At 37.4% G+C, this 15,928-nt stretch overlaps 1 protein-coding gene across 1 annotated transcript; it reads right to left on the bottom strand.

Moving 5' to 3' along the window:
• Positions 1 to 6,723: 6,723 nt before the first annotated feature.
• cd4-1 (CD4-1 molecule) lies at positions 6,724 to 10,361 on the bottom strand. The gene is made up of 9 exons (XM_068324082.1): positions 10,304 to 10,361; positions 10,071 to 10,223; positions 9,784 to 9,936; positions 9,198 to 9,440; positions 8,715 to 9,098; positions 7,479 to 7,736; positions 7,242 to 7,336; positions 7,026 to 7,069; positions 6,724 to 6,859 (listed from the first exon to the last, which is right to left on the bottom strand). The coding sequence occupies exons 1-9, from the start codon at positions 10,359 to 10,361 to the stop codon at positions 6,829 to 6,831; spliced, it is 1,419 nt and encodes a 472-aa protein (XP_068180183.1). The 3' UTR covers positions 6,724 to 6,828.
• Between the last annotated feature and the right edge of the window lie 5,567 nt (positions 10,362 to 15,928).

Here is a 15,928-nt window from a genome sequence, read left to right as displayed (position 1 = left end):
GAGAACAGCACCCAGTAACCGACCCAATTAAGGGGAAATGAGGAGTACCTGTGCTGTTCAGCAGGGCTCTGCAGGAAGTGCTCATGCATGTCTGAGTAATTCTTAAAATTTTTTTTACTAAGTTGTGCATGTCATTTCAGACTTCACATTCTCATTTCACATTCTCCACACTGCGCTGTACTGTGCTGAATGGTGAAATGGCTGCCTTCCTCCACACAGCTGTTTCTGCTCCAGCTGATCCAATCTATTTAAGCCGTAACACTAATCTCTGACATCAAGGCATCTTTCAGGACATTCCCTTAACTGTTCAACTGTTGATGAGAGGAGAGACAGATGAAAGATAGATAGACATACAGATAGACGGATCAAAGTTTCTTATTGTAATGCTTTTTCACCCACCACAATTTCCTCCCTCTTCAAGTACAGGGTGGCCCTTTGTGCAGTCTTTGAATCGCTAAGATTATATTGCCGCTGTTGCCAGAATAATTGAGTTTATATGAGCTCCCTCCGGCTGCAAAGAATGATCATTTATGATATGAATTTTCTCTGGTTCCTTTGTAGCATATTTTTTCCCATTTGTGTTCCCTCTGTTTATATTGCCACTTTGCCTTTACCTATCAAAACTCTTTCCAAATGCTTCGATAAAAGACATAACAACTTGTCACAAGAATAACTGGAGTAATGCGACACATAAATAAAGATGAAAGATATTTATATGGCTTTCTTTAAAAGATCATTAAAAGGTCATAAACAGAAAAAAACATCTCATGATGACTTTGTAACTTGACTGTCATTATCCAGCAGGTCTAAAAGAATTGAATGTCAAACCTGTAACTGTCCTTTAACTGTATGAGGTGCTTGACCTTGATTAAATGTCATTTAAGACAGATTTTTGATGTGGATAGAGAATCACATCTGAACTTTGTGAAATGCAATTGTTAATTTTGGTAGAACTAATGATTTATTGCCAATCAGTCAAGAGAGAAAAATAAATCCAAAATTGTTTATTGCAGCAGATGATATGTGATAATTTGCCTGTCAGTGTAGCTGGTGCATAGACTCCCAAGGGAGATTATAATCAAGGGGCTTTGACTGAGCAGCAAAACATTAAATTCCCTCATAGAGCCTGGGCACAGGTGGTGGTGGTGGCTGATTACTCTGCTGAAGCTTATAAAAAAAACAGATTTCCTGAACTTTTGCTAGATCGTCATCTCCTAACACACCAACTTATATGAGCACACAGGTGCTGCACATTTACTTCTTATTTAACACTTATTTTCATTACATCTATTGTGAGATTTATTTAATAAATAGTCAAACATGCTGAATGTTTATACATGGCCTCTTTGGTTTACTGAAACAACAGTTCACATAGAGAAAGGCCAAAGATTTAAATACCAGTTTAAATGACCCAAAACTGCCAGGAATTTTAGTCAATCCATTGTGATGAAGTATATAACCTCTTCCTGTATGCAATATTTATGAAGTAGAATGGAATCAATTCTTCTTCCATCAAGAGTCCAACATGTTACACGATCAGCTATCGTAGAAAGTCACGTGTTTCTTTTTATTTCCCGATTATATGTGGCAAGTCATCATTTTCACACACTGAAATTGTGCTCTGTAGCTTTTGTTTGTGTGTATGAACAACATTGTGTGCTTGCATGTGCTGGTAATAGATCAAGCATGTAGGTACATCCCCAGAGGTGCTTATTTTAAATGAGAGTGTCCTCACAAGCACACTATCAGGTTGAGCTGCCAGAGACTGCCGGCCCTGTGGGGGAAATATTTCACAATTATAGACTTTTGTGCTTTTTCTTTTACATGACCCTCACCGGACTGAGGAGAGCACTTTATCTTTTTTATTGCCAATTATAGGTGTCCAAAAGCACACTGATCTGAAATAAAGAGAGAATAATCAGAGAGGGTGTGGAATAGAGAGAGACAGAGAGACAGACGTACTCAGACTGGAGGGCTGGGAAGATGGGAGGTTGTAAGACAATGTGTATACTTACTGAGTCATAGTCAGTCATTCCTAGTGCAGATGGAGGCCGAAAAGCTAATAACCATCAGGAAAAGCAATCTGACCCCTCAAACACTCACTACACCGCTGAAGTCCCTGGGAGTCTGATAAGCGACAGCAATCTGCAGCATGGTGGCTCTGAATTCACCGTTTTCTAAACCCTTTGCCTGGGGTAGTGCTAACTTTTAGTAAAAGGTAATTGCAGAGCCAAGCTGTTTGACCAGAATTTAGCTTCATGTCATATACCACTCCTAAATGACAATGTAGTATGTCTGGTGAAGGCTATAGGTCAGTAGGATAGATCTCTTCCCCTCATATATACACACCAATACAAAAAGAACACATACATTTAGATAAATCCATGTCATTCAACAAGGCGATGGAAACATTTCTTACAGAGTTTATTCTATATTAACAGCATATATCCACATATTTGTCACAGATCTGTTCTCTGCACACCCATGATGGAGATTAATCAATTAGAGACTTTTGAAGGAAACTGAAGTTAAAAAAAATGTAAAAGGTCTTTTATAAATCTCTTCCTATCTGACATTTTTGTATTTCTGACACATAAACGGTTCTCCATTATGTCTTTTCCTGCCTCCGGTACAGCCTCCTGCTGAGTTGCCCATCTGCTTCACGGTCATGTTGGTGCCTCATGACAACTGTTGTCTTTATCAGCTCGAAAAATGTCTGGCTGTTCTCCAGTGACGCGAGCTATCAGCAAGGCATTTTCAATCACTCGATATTCCCTCTTCTCTCCTTCTGTTTAAACCCTAAAGATGCTGTGTGTGTGTGTGTGTGTGTGTGTGTGTGTGTGCGTGAAAGTCTCAGTGCATCAACAGCCTCTGAAATATTCACATCAGTCTGTTTGGCACCAATAAACATTCCATTTCAAATGATCCACGGTTTGAACTCCATCAGACTTTTGATGTCTGATGACATCACATTGTCTCAGAGGGTTACAGTTGAGTAGTTTTACTTTTACTTTATACCGTCTGAACCATGTAGGTTGCCGTAGTTGCGTTCCGCTGTCATGGCTTGTTAACACTCCTACTTACACCTTGGGTTTGAAAGGCTTGGTGTACCTCACCCAAAGCAGCAGCAATTATCCCTGAAATTACATTTATCCATGGTGCATACGAGACCTTAGCTGTGCTATGACAAATGTGCTCAGAGAAATGCTATTCATTTGAACTCTTGTATCAACAACAAAAGAATTTGAGCACCTTGAAAAAGATTTTCTAGAAAAGAATCTGTTCATCGAAATCTGACTGTCTTTGCTCATTTTATTGGCTGTGGTAATTCCCCTTGTTGGCAAACTTTGCCTTTGCACAGTCGCAGTAGTTTCTTCACTGGGGAGCTCAGTTTGGAGAGTAGCATTTATTCTGGAAGTGACAGATGTGTGACAGATGACAGTGCATCATGTGGTTGTGTGTCAAAGTGGGAGAAAATAGTTTTTTAAAATAGATGGGAAAACAATAGCAAGCACCTTTAGCTTTGTGACTTTAATTAAAAAAGCTAGTGATGGAATAGCATCTGGACCCTTAGTCAACAACCTAAGGAAGAAAAAAAAAAGCCAATCTCTAAATCAAGTGAAAAAGCACAAATTCAGGTGATGTAGATTTGTTGTGATGTGCTACTATAACTTTAGCTCAGCTGTCAGTGGCATGGACATAAACACCCAGTACTCCTGGTCTGCTTTAATTAGTTTGGTGTGATTAACAAAAGCTCCTGCAGTAGCAGAGTCGACAGTAGCTATGGGAATATATGCCAAGAGTAAAATAATGAATAGAACGTATAGCCAAAAAAAATGTTGACAGTCTGTTGGCGCTCCACAGTGGGCATCTGGTGTGTGTGAATGTGTGTGGTGTGGAGGTGATATTTTTGCAGCTGTCCTACTAAGGAAGAGACTGCAAATAAGTCACATACACACACAACAAAGTTAATTAATGCAGACTCATACTTTTTGGACCAAGAATTTTGCCAATTTTTTAACAATGTAGGAGACTTTTGCTTTGAATTAATAACTAATGACCAACCTGAATGCCAGAGCTTCATCATCAAGCACTTATTTGATGATGGATTCATCATATCCAACATGGCAGGTCATCAACGGTTTGGCTTCAAGATATTGCACCATCTGAGTTTATACAGTTTGATGAACATGCAAATTCAAATCTGTCTGGATAATTTGTGCAATCTGGACAGTCTGCCTCCACCCCTTTCATGTTCTATTAAATACCAGAAATCAGTGAGAGAGAGAGACAGAAAGAGAGAGAGGGCTACAGTTCATGACATTCTATTGGTTGACTGAACATATGAAACACTGACGCTCCTCATACAACGTGCATAAATGATGGCTCTGTATGTGGTTCTGTTTGCTAGTACATACTGTCAAATTCGCTGGGTGCACCTGCAGGCATGCTGGAAAACAGAGGCTATTCCATCCTATTTGTTCTCATTGGTCTGGATGCTTCTGAAGGCTGCAGACACTCAACTGAAAGAAGTTTCTGAAACTGAAACTAAACCTTTTGATGAATAGCTACAGACACCAGCACAGATGCAATAATTCATCATCTTTTTATATACATCCATTATGCTGCAATCCTACATGTTCTGTATCACTCTGTAAACCATCTGCTACATTTATTTTCCATTAGCTAATTAGGTTTTGTTGCCTTTGCCAGTGATAGTTGGAGGAGGTTATGGGATCACTCGGATTTGCTTGTTTGTCTGCCTGCTTGTTTGGTAACAAATATTTCACAATACTCTGAAAGACATTAGGTCATTCTAATGACTGTGTGAAGTTGTGCTGCACAGGGCTTTGAGTTGAACGTTAAAAACAATGTTAAGGTGGTGATGTTAACAGGTACACTTGATCTTATCAGTGTGTTAGCATGATAAATCTTTGCATAGAAACTGATTTAGCTATTGTTGAGCTATTTCAGTTCAGACCAAAGCTGTGATCATATCTTCCTACTAGTTTGGCCGCCCCTAGAAACATGCATTATGTCCAGATATTGGCATATTTCTTTGGAAAACAAAAGATCTAACAATTATATAATTTCCCTTGTATTTGGTTTGGACCACAGCTCATTACATTTAAGGATTAGAATTTAAAGGTTGATTTTCATGAGGACAGCAACACAGAGACATGGGACACCTTGCTTCAGTCATTACCAACACAGATCTAACTAATTACGAATGACAGACACAGAAAGAGGGTAGATGAAGAGCTAAGGTTATGAACAATACTTTAGTTTAAATATTGTGACACTGTGAAAATACTATACTGTACTGTTAAATGCTAATGTCAAAATGTATGTACTTCTGATTAGTTTACTGCAATGCATTAACTTATTTCTGATAGCTGTGTTTGTGGTGCATCTCCTGTGAGAATCCTAGACTGGTCTTAACCTTTCATGAGCTCCAAAAATCAGTTGTTACTAGTTCGTAGCTGAACTCTATTTTTTGTTTTATTTGGCTACAGAAGTAGGAAGATGTTGACAGCTTTGAAGTTATGTGGTTTTCATTTGACAGTAAGTACATGGATAATTTGACAAGCATGTACAGTAGTTATAGCAGTTGTCTGACTACCGTAATGGAAAATGCTATTATGTAATTTTACATTTCATTTTGATTTCATTCAGATTTTGCTCCTTCTTGTACATCCAAATTCATCAGATAAACCTCATCCCATTCCAGCGAGTCCCACCACACACAACTGAGAAAGAAATGAATTCTTTATTGCATAACTTCAGGGACCAATGTACAAATAAACATTCTCTAAGAAAAGAGACATGTTCTGATCTGGGTAATAAAATCTCTCATTTTTTGTATTTACAACTAGCTCATCATGAAAATAATATATATGCCTAAATATTTATTAAAACAGGTTGCAAAGCCTAACAGTGCAACACCAAAAAAAAAAAAAAAGTACGTAAGATGAAGATTGACAAATCCGAAATAGAGGTGAGTGAGAGAGCGCGAGAAAATACACGATCATCATCAAGATGTTTAACATTGCGATTCTTGGAATGTTGAAAAAAATGTGAAAAATAAATCCAGGATTCACCGATTCATCAGGATCTATTCTAGAATGCATCGGTTCCCTCTTTGGGATGTGTTTGTCAAGCTTCATGAAGAGCTGTCAAGATGTTTATGAATAATTGTTAAAAAAAATAGCTGAAAAACATTTGCAGTATTAAGGAGACCCTGTGTCCTTTATCTTGATCCACTCCAAAATCACATGGTTCCTTCTGTAAGACATGCCCACCCTTCGGCTCAGTTTAGTGAGAATCCACCAAATGGTTTATGCATAAATCTGAAAAAAGCCTCAAAAGAGCTTTTTAGCTCAATGCTAAAAAAAAAAAAAAAAAACAGACAGGAAAATTTAGAATCCGACCCATTATCCAGGAATACTCCTGACTTCACGTCCAACCCATTTCAAGAATATCCATCAAGATAATTTTGTGCATTCTTGCTAGCAAAGGAAGAAACAAAACAGAAGGGTTATTAGAATTTAAAATGGCGCTAAATTGTTATTTAAACAACAAAACCGTTTCACAGAGCAATTCTGCCAAAGTTTTTAAAAAAAAAGTTAAATATTTTATCCTACATTTTGAATTATTATGTTGAAATATGTGCAAGGATAAAATCAGACTTTTCAGCAGTTGCCAGACTCTGTTCTTTCAGGGCCTCATCCTTCACACTTAACAGAGGTTCACAGTGAAGTAGATATGTAGAAAAGTCCATCTTATCTTGCTACAATGAAAAATTGAAAGTATCTTTTCCTGGAGATGTTACGTTCGGTAGAATCCTCTGGGCTTGGGGCTGAAACAAAAAAAAATCAAAGGTTTGAGTTGGAGAAAGAGCCACAGAGCTACAAGAAGCAACGTTTTTTTTAATCTTCATGAAACATCTCATGAATAAAATATTTCAGAGCTGATTAATGTGAATATGAGTCATTTCATTAGTCCAGGAAGTGATTGTTACATACTTTTTGCACTGACAGAGTCGATGCCGAGGATGTGTGATCTTCCGCTAATGTTGGAGAGAGTTAGAGAGGGTTAGAGAGAGTTAGAGAGAGAGAGAGAGAGAGAGAGAGAGAAGGAGAAAGAGAAAGAGTGAGAGAGAGTTAGAGTGAGAGAGACTATTAACACCATAGTAATAATGAAGTGTGGTTAAACAAGGAATAGGGATCATTTACCTTTACCTGTCTGCATCGGTAGAAGATGATGATGAGAGTGAAGACTACAATGACTGTCACACCACTTATTACTACCTGCATCCACCAGCTCATCTTGTGGTCTGTGTAGAACAGGAACAAACATATCAAATATTAAGACTCCAGAGATGACATGCAACCCATCTTTCAGGCGAACAGAAGATCGTGGCATCAAGGTCATGCCCATGTCGTGTTTCCTGCTCCCTTCTCACTTCCTGCACTCACCGATCTTCAGCTTTATCACAGCTGAGGTTAGCCATGTGTCGCTCCGCCACAGCTCACACCTCCACACTCCTCCGTCTCCTGCACCCACTTCCGGGATGGTGAGATGAGTGGAACGATGGTCAGGCGTCAGCGGCAACCGGGACGACTGTTCAGGAGGAAACCATTTCAGTTGCAGGTCGGAGGGCAGCGGATGGCCAAGGTCGCAGGTGAGGTTGACCTGCTGGCCAGCAATTAAATCTGTCCCTGGGTAGGAGGTAACTGGAGCAAGAGAGGGAAGTTGGGGAAAGGAATAAAAAAAAGATTATTTTTCACAGTAAATGTAAAATGCATGAGACATTTCACAATTTTTGACAATCTGTGACTATGTTGTGCATTGTGTTTGTCACTTTTTGAGTCCTATGATGTTTTTAGAATAATAATAATGTAAACATGACACATCATCATCACCAAAAAAAGAAAATGCCTGTATTTTCAGATATCTAATGCCCTTTAAAAAATTCTCCCCTCACCCTTTATAATAATAATAATAATAATAATAATAATAATAATAATAATAATAATAATAATAATAATAATAATAATTTAATGATCCCCATAGGGAAATTACTTTTTTCGTATGTTATGGTTTGTTTTTTGATGGTTGTGACGGTGAATTGAATCTACTGGTAGTCAGGCATTCTTCACTCTCCTCTGTCAGCTAATGAAACAGATCTTTATTAATCCATTGAGAAAAGTATGTCGTATATAATAAAACAATTAGAAGCTACAGCTCTGAATGAAGTTATACACGCATACCCCAGATGTCAAACATTTGTATGATTTGTTGTCCCACTGAATGGTTGGATAACCTCTTCATCAAGAGTACAAAATTAAGCTAATTAGATGATTTATATTATTCTCAGAACACAGAGTCCAATCACAATCAATTTGAGCAAAAACAGCAGGAGCATGACAAGCGTATGAATCAATTCATATAACACATGTCACGTCAGTGACTCTAAATTACTCTACAAAACTGAAATGAAAAAGCGGTAAAGCACGTTCCAACCCATCACAAGCAGAGAGGTGAAAATGAAATAACATTTCCAGCTTATGATTCACGAGAAGGAGGGAGCTAAAAAAACTGGACATCAATGAGATAAATGAGACTTCGATGAGAAGGAAATAAAATATCATGTTACAAATCTCACTGCAACACGGAGCTGGGCTTTAACCAGGCAGTTGGTTTCAACTTACTTTGCAACACACTTATGTTCACGGTCCTGCTCAGGGTCACGCTGTTATTAAATTCCAGGGAGCACACGTACACTCCGCCGTCATCTTCCCTCCCTTTGGTTCTGGTCAAAGAGAGAACCCCCTTTTGAAGGTCTGGTACCGGAGTCAGGCCTCTGTGATGGTCTGGCGTCCATGACAGCGGATTCTTCAGAGACAGGGAAAAGAGCCTCTGTGGAGCTGCAGACCTGAGATTCGAGTCTGATTTAGGGAAGAAATGCCAGGTTCCTCCTTGGATGCCTTTAGATTTGATTTGGTTCCAGGAGATATGAGATGCAATGGAACAAGGGATGGTGAGAGGTGTGGATTTAGATGTATATTGGGGTTGTAAAGGGGCTGGGGACATGTCTAATAAAAGAGAGATAATTATACATTGATTTTCAGTCTGAGAAGACGTGATTGTAAAACAAAAATATGCATATATATACAGTATATACATTTACACACCCACAACTGCAACGGAGATTTGGACTTTGATTTCTTTTGCACCATTTGTCACAACACAGGTCCACTGCCCACTGTGCTGGGCTGCAGCTTTCACTGTGATTCCTCTTTGGCTGGTAATCTCTTTCTCTCGCTGGGGGTTTATCCAGTGGACCTCTGGCTTCATCTGACCCGGAGGAGCCTCTGCATCACAGGCCAGAGACAGAGATTCCTCAGGCAGCAGAGGGGAGGGAGGGTTCATAGACACTACAGAGGAAATTCAGTACAGGAAAGACATGTAAGAATAAGCATTTGTTATTTCCTTAATAATATAGATAATTTAATATTTCAATTCCTATTTGGCTGTACATTTACAACCACATATTGTAGTAACACATTTAGCCCTCCATGACAAATTATCAGGAAACAGGCTTGGCTTGTTATTTTAGTATGATGTTTAATAATTTTATAATGAAGGGTGGTAAAAGCTAAAAGGTTCTAGAGCTTGATGTGTTATATTGACACTCCTTAAGTGGCAAACTGAACTTCACAAGTACACAGTCAGGTGAATGTGACTGAAGCATTCCTGTCACAGTATTTGTACTCTCACCAGTGATCTTGAGTAGTGTATATTTGATGGTGGCCTTAGTTTGGACACCTTTCTTCTTCGCTACACAGGTAAAAGTCCCGAAGTGTTCGTGTTTGAGGCCTGTGATAATCAGTGAGCCATCATGTGAGGACAATGTGTTTTTCCACTTTTCATCTGCAAGGAAAATGATGGTTAATTTTAAAAAGTGCTTGAAGTTTATACAATGATTAATTTTAAATGTAGATGTGAATGTTACTGATGGTAAAAATATACTTTCAGGTCTGTAAATAGCTCAATACATTGTTCACCTTGACTGAACCCAGCTCTTCCAAAAATGTTGCGCCACGCAATCTCCAGATCACCAAAATACCAGAACAAGTAATCTTCTTGTAAATGAACACCTTCTGGAGGCTTTAAGGTAACAGTCCCTCCAACCTGAGCATAGGTCACCTCCTGTGCTCCTAGGAGAGTGAGAAGAATTTAGTGTTGAGACGCAATTCAGTCCCACAGAAAGCCGCAGAATGTAATCATTGCATCTTACCTGTGGGTAACAGAACCACACTGATGAGGATGAGAATGGTTTGAATTAAGGTTTTCATGTCAGTCTGCAAAACAGTAAATTTAGTAAAACAGAGGCATATATATTAAAACATTCATGCAAATTCTGTGTGATTTTGATTTGAATTTTAATTTCTAAGTTTTACTTCTAATTTTCTTTTTTTTTAATTATCTACTTGGCATTGTTTTGATCTGTTATTTTTATGTGAATGCTAAAAAATATTTTTAGAAAGCTGAAATAGTAGATGGCAGATATTAAGAAGTGTTCAATAAACTGCTTTTACACAAAGAAATATAAAGTCTCAGAGCATAATCAACAATTAAATAAATTCTAAGTTGTAACATCCCTATTTTATTGTAGGAGTTTGTTTATCAAATACTGTGTTGAACAGGAAGTAGAAAGAGTTTTGAGGTGGTCTCAGATTTGACAGGATGAAAGACGAAGAGCTGAGAGTTGAGAGTAGGCGTTCTGTGGTGGGTTTTGGATGACAACAGACAATTGTTGGAGGGAAGACACAGAGCGTACGCTGTGTTGCGGTGGGCCTTGATTTAGTTTAAGTGCAGATTCTTATCCCAGTCCTCCCCCTCTGACTCTCACACCCCCTCTCTTCCTCCCCTGTTCCCCGAAAGACAGAGCTGTCTGTGCTTGAGAAGAGGAGAAAAAAGAGACCACAGCACCTAAACTGTGGTTCAAGGTAGATGCCTCTGTATTGTCTCTCCCTGTCTCCCTCCCATCGTTCCCTCTCCCCTTCATGCTCCCCCTTTGTGTTGCTCGTCTACAGTGCAAACTTTGTCATGTCTGAAAAAGTATCTATCTATCTAAAGAACAAAGAAAAATAAAGAAATGAAATCATAACGGTTTTAAGTACTGCTTTGATTTGTTGCTTTTTCTGATCCTTTGAAAGAAGGCAAATATGTTACATATCAAATGTCCATTTTGATTAGAAATCAAATCAGTTTTTTTAAAACTTAGAGAAAGTCAAATTCACTCCACAAGTAGATTTTTAAGCATTCATACAATATTTTACGAAATTACAAACACTCTCATGATTATATATATATATATATATATATATATATATATATATATATATATATATATATATATATATGTATGTATGTATGTATATATGTATATATATATATATGCCGCCCTATATATAGCTGTGTGTGTGTGTGTGTGTGTGTATATATATATATATATGTATGTATATATATATATATATACATATATATATATATACACACACACACACATATATATATATACAGTATGTGTGTGTGTGCATACATACAGTATATATCTATATCTATTACATTATCTCAATTAGAAGAAGAAGATCCACTTTATTAATCCCCTAATGGGGAAATGACTCTTTACACTCTACATATCTTTGTGTTAGATACAGGATTTTTTTTGTACAGGCCCCTGAAACACAATCACAAAACACAAGGGGCCTGCAAGCATGCAGTTAGTAACACAACAGTACATGGGGAGGCAGAGTGACGGGCAATTGAGCAGCTTGTAAGGGGACGGCGCCTTGCTCTAGGGCGCCTCGGCAGTGGCCAGGAGGCGAACTGACACCTCACACATTCAGCTCTGATTATGTCTGGCGGGAGCAGGAATCGAACTGCCGATGTTTTTGCGATTTCTGGTCATAAAACGTCCGCTCTACCGCTGAGCCACTGCCACCCGTTATAGACTAGTATCTCAATTATAGGGTAATGGATTCTTCCAAACCGTCACTTAAGGAGCTCTGACTGACTGTTATGGTATTAACACAGGCACACCGTAATGTGCTTGTTATCCAACCAACCACCAATTTTAATAATTAATATTTTATTATTTTATTCACTTTGGTTTTGTTTTTTAGGTTCATCTTTACTGTGCTTATGATTTGTGTGTCTGTGATGTATTTGTCTGCCTGTAGCATCTAGGGACTGGGTGGGTGGACAAGTGGGGGTCTGCTTCTTGATTTTAAAATGAATATTTGTAATGTACAATTCTGCATTACTGCTTTAAAAATAGATTAAAAAAACCTTGACCAAAGAACTCAAAATCAGACGATAAATAATTAAATATATTTTTTATTGTAATTAAATTATTTGAGGATGCGACCGCACAGACCAGAGTGATTAGAAATTGATAAAATCTGTTTGGTCTTTGAACCTCATTTAAGACTAAGATCTGAGATTTTGCTGGAAAGCAAGACGACATTTTTACTCAAAATTGCATAGCACCTGGCTTCCCTTCTTTCTCTCTCTGCCGTTCTCTGACCAATACAGGCAGAGAATGCAAAATAATCTTTCCAAACAGCTCTGTTTTGAACACATTAATTGATATTTTCAAAAGACTGTGATAAAAAAAAAGAAAATGATAAAAGCAGATTAAAATTACAGCTAAATAAACATTAACAATCATCTTGCGCAGTGAAAACCAGGAAACCAAGATCATTTCATCTGGTGAGGATGAAACGACAAGCAAAGATGGAGGGGAGGGTGGAGGAGTGGAGGAGCAGAGGAGAGCGAACAGAAAAATTAACACAGCTCAGATGTGATTACTGAAGAATTGTTTTGTTTTTTTGACTAAATTTTATATCTTCTTGTCTTTTAAATATTATACCTCGGTGAATTAGAAACAAACAACACAGTTTAAGCAGGAGACAAACTTTCTAATGGCCTTTCACAGAAAACCAGATTCAGGGTTATTATTTTTTAAATTATTCTTGTTTGTGGTGTTTTTTCCTAGATCCATCATTGATCATATCTTATATCTTCTATGTTCATGTAAAATCAGTGCACTGATACGATTATCTTTAAGAAATATCCATTTATATTAATTTAACGTGTATTACATGTTGTCCTTAATGTACTGGTCAACAGTTTTGAATTTATGGACTCAAATCATTGAACATAACAAAAAAATACTATATTTACACCATGAACAAAAACTGATTTTAAAAAACAAACTTATTAAAACAATATTTTTATTGTTTTTCTTTTTTTGTACAGGTTTTTCAGTTTCACTATATCTAAAGTAGCAGCACACGATTTTTATTTATAAATTGTACACAGTTGTTGTAATTAAATAGAGCTACGTCATGTTTATCACTCAATCGGGGATGGGAAACAGTCAACAGTTTATTGTCTAGACATTAAATGCTTTTATATTTAGGAGGACTATATTTTAATTAGAACTCTACACTAAATAAAGTATATACTTACAAATAATGATGAGTGACGAGAGTTCTTCGGACTACAGTGATCTGGAGTCGGGTGTAAATGTTGAAAATTTAAGACAAGAATCTTGTTTTACAGAGTCCTCGTTCCTCCCTCACCAGCGATTGGTCTGGAAACAGAGCACAGGGTTGTTGATCAAACAGAAATTGGAATAACAAACTTCGATTGGTTGCTTCAGAGAAAAAGGACATGTCACATGTTTTTTTTTATAAATCAATAAATTGCATTATATGCTGGTTAAGGTAAAAATGCATTTGATCAATAACAAAGGCAGATGAAGACAAAACCTAGAGTTAAATAATTTTAATCAGCAAATTCAAATATACTCATGATTTTCTTTATTTCATTAGACTGTTTTATTCATTCAGTGGTACAACTGACTTTTAGGGGCTAAAATTGTTGTGTTGATGTAAAAGCCTTTTTGAGCATAGCCTCTTATGGCCTGATTATTTTTTATAACTGACATGTTCGTTTTCCCATCACAACTGTAGTTGTTTATACAAATAATTGGTGTTGGATATTCATTCTTTCATTTATCCTCGGCTCTCCAAACTACACAGAAAGGCCTCAATTATTAATAAAAAAACACATCTCTTCTTATAATAAACACATTGAATGAGGGAACAGAAGGAGACTGTCTCATTCAGATACTCATAGAAATGTCAGTTTAATATAGTACAGCACACTGTCCACTGTGCTGTATGTCTCAAATGCAGGTCTCAAATATAAAAAAATTCAACGATCAAATCATGTTATCCTCGCATCAATGAGACCAAGCAGTTAGAGGCCGCTCCATTCTTTATTGTCACATGGCGACCTTTCGCCTTTCTGAACTTTAGTTTTAACAACTAAAATGACACGTCCACACAGTTCATCTTCCCCCAGGATGAGGGAATAAATTAGCTCCACAAAATGCTTCTTTATGAAAGAAATTAGATTTATAACTGTACATCTCATCCATACAGCATAAAGACAGAGCGCTGGAAGAAGGGAAAATATCTCCAGAAATAAAACAGCTTCTTAACGATAACATGTCTGCGAAGATTTTCAGTCTCACAAAAGCTTCAGCTACAGTCCAGTTGACTTTTGTCAATACTGGGATCAATGATCAATGATCATCAACCGATCAATAATTAAATGACTTTGACAGCAAATACTGCTATGTCGAGACTGTGGTGTATGAACATTATCATGATTCGTAGTCTCAAACTGAAGGTCTGCGGGGCAGTTTGTCAAACCAAAGCACTTGATGTCGTTCACAACAGTATAGTTTTGCATGTATAAAAGTATTGATCAAATAAAATCAGTCAGTTACAGAAACATATCTACAAGGATGGACACCCGGCATGCATTTAGGACACATGCAGTCTGTCACACTGATATTGTGCAAAAACATTCAAATTCAATACTTTTTTTCTTGGTGGCATCATTTTCGATCCTGATTCGGCTCAGGTGTTTGGTATGAACCTCTTGTCTCATCTTATTGATAATAACATTTGTCTTTAAATAATGTATTCTTAAACTGACTAAATAAAGATATCAGTAAATACAGTCCAGCATTCCCTGCCTGTACGGCTGTTTGTGTAACCGTCATCATGAACCGATGGAGGAATTAGTACGTCTTCAGTTGTTGCAGCACTTGGTATTAAATTTTACCACATTTTGCATTGAAGTTTTGGATGAAAAATGATGGAGACATTAAGATACAGATTACACTCTGCACAGCGGAGTAACTCTTATATTACTTATGAACACCTGTGCAGCACCAAACAACTGTTTGTGCTTATCTCGCTTCCTAACCTGCTGTCAAATTTTGTCTGCACTCAACGCAGCAGTAATGTAACACCTGTGAAAACACAATGGCGTCTACGCTAACCATGGATTTATATATTTGTTTATTTCTGCCAAACTATGATAAGCACTTAAATATCCGTTTATTAGTACAGTACTTAAACTGTAAAGCAAAAAACTATGTAAAGGAGTTTTATGAAATTTCATTAAAACAGCAAAAAGACAAAGACAAAAAAACTGCAGCGGTGGTTTAGACACAGGAACCACAACAAGGACAAAACAAATATATTGAGCACGTCTTATGTGTCTCTCTGAAGTTTGTCTGCTTGGCTCCGTGCTGCCTTCATGAAGGGTGAACACCTGCTTCTGTTCTCTACGAGCTCAAAATGAAGAAAGTCATTTTCTTGAATAGACCCGTTTATTTATGGCTGCCACACTGACACATTTATTTCTCGGGCCTACAGAGAGTACGTTCTGAACATCTGGATATAAATCTGTCACAAAGAATAGGTCCATAAGAAAATGTCCTTCGCAATAGCTACACATCTCTTTCTGTGATTTTAGCGTAAAACACCTG

Source organism: Antennarius striatus, chromosome 9 (genome assembly GCF_040054535.1).
Source record: "Antennarius striatus isolate MH-2024 chromosome 9, ASM4005453v1, whole genome shotgun sequence".
NCBI lineage: Eukaryota > Metazoa > Chordata > Actinopteri > Lophiiformes > Antennariidae > Antennarius > Antennarius striatus.
This window is presented reverse-complemented; position numbering and strand designations above follow the sequence as displayed.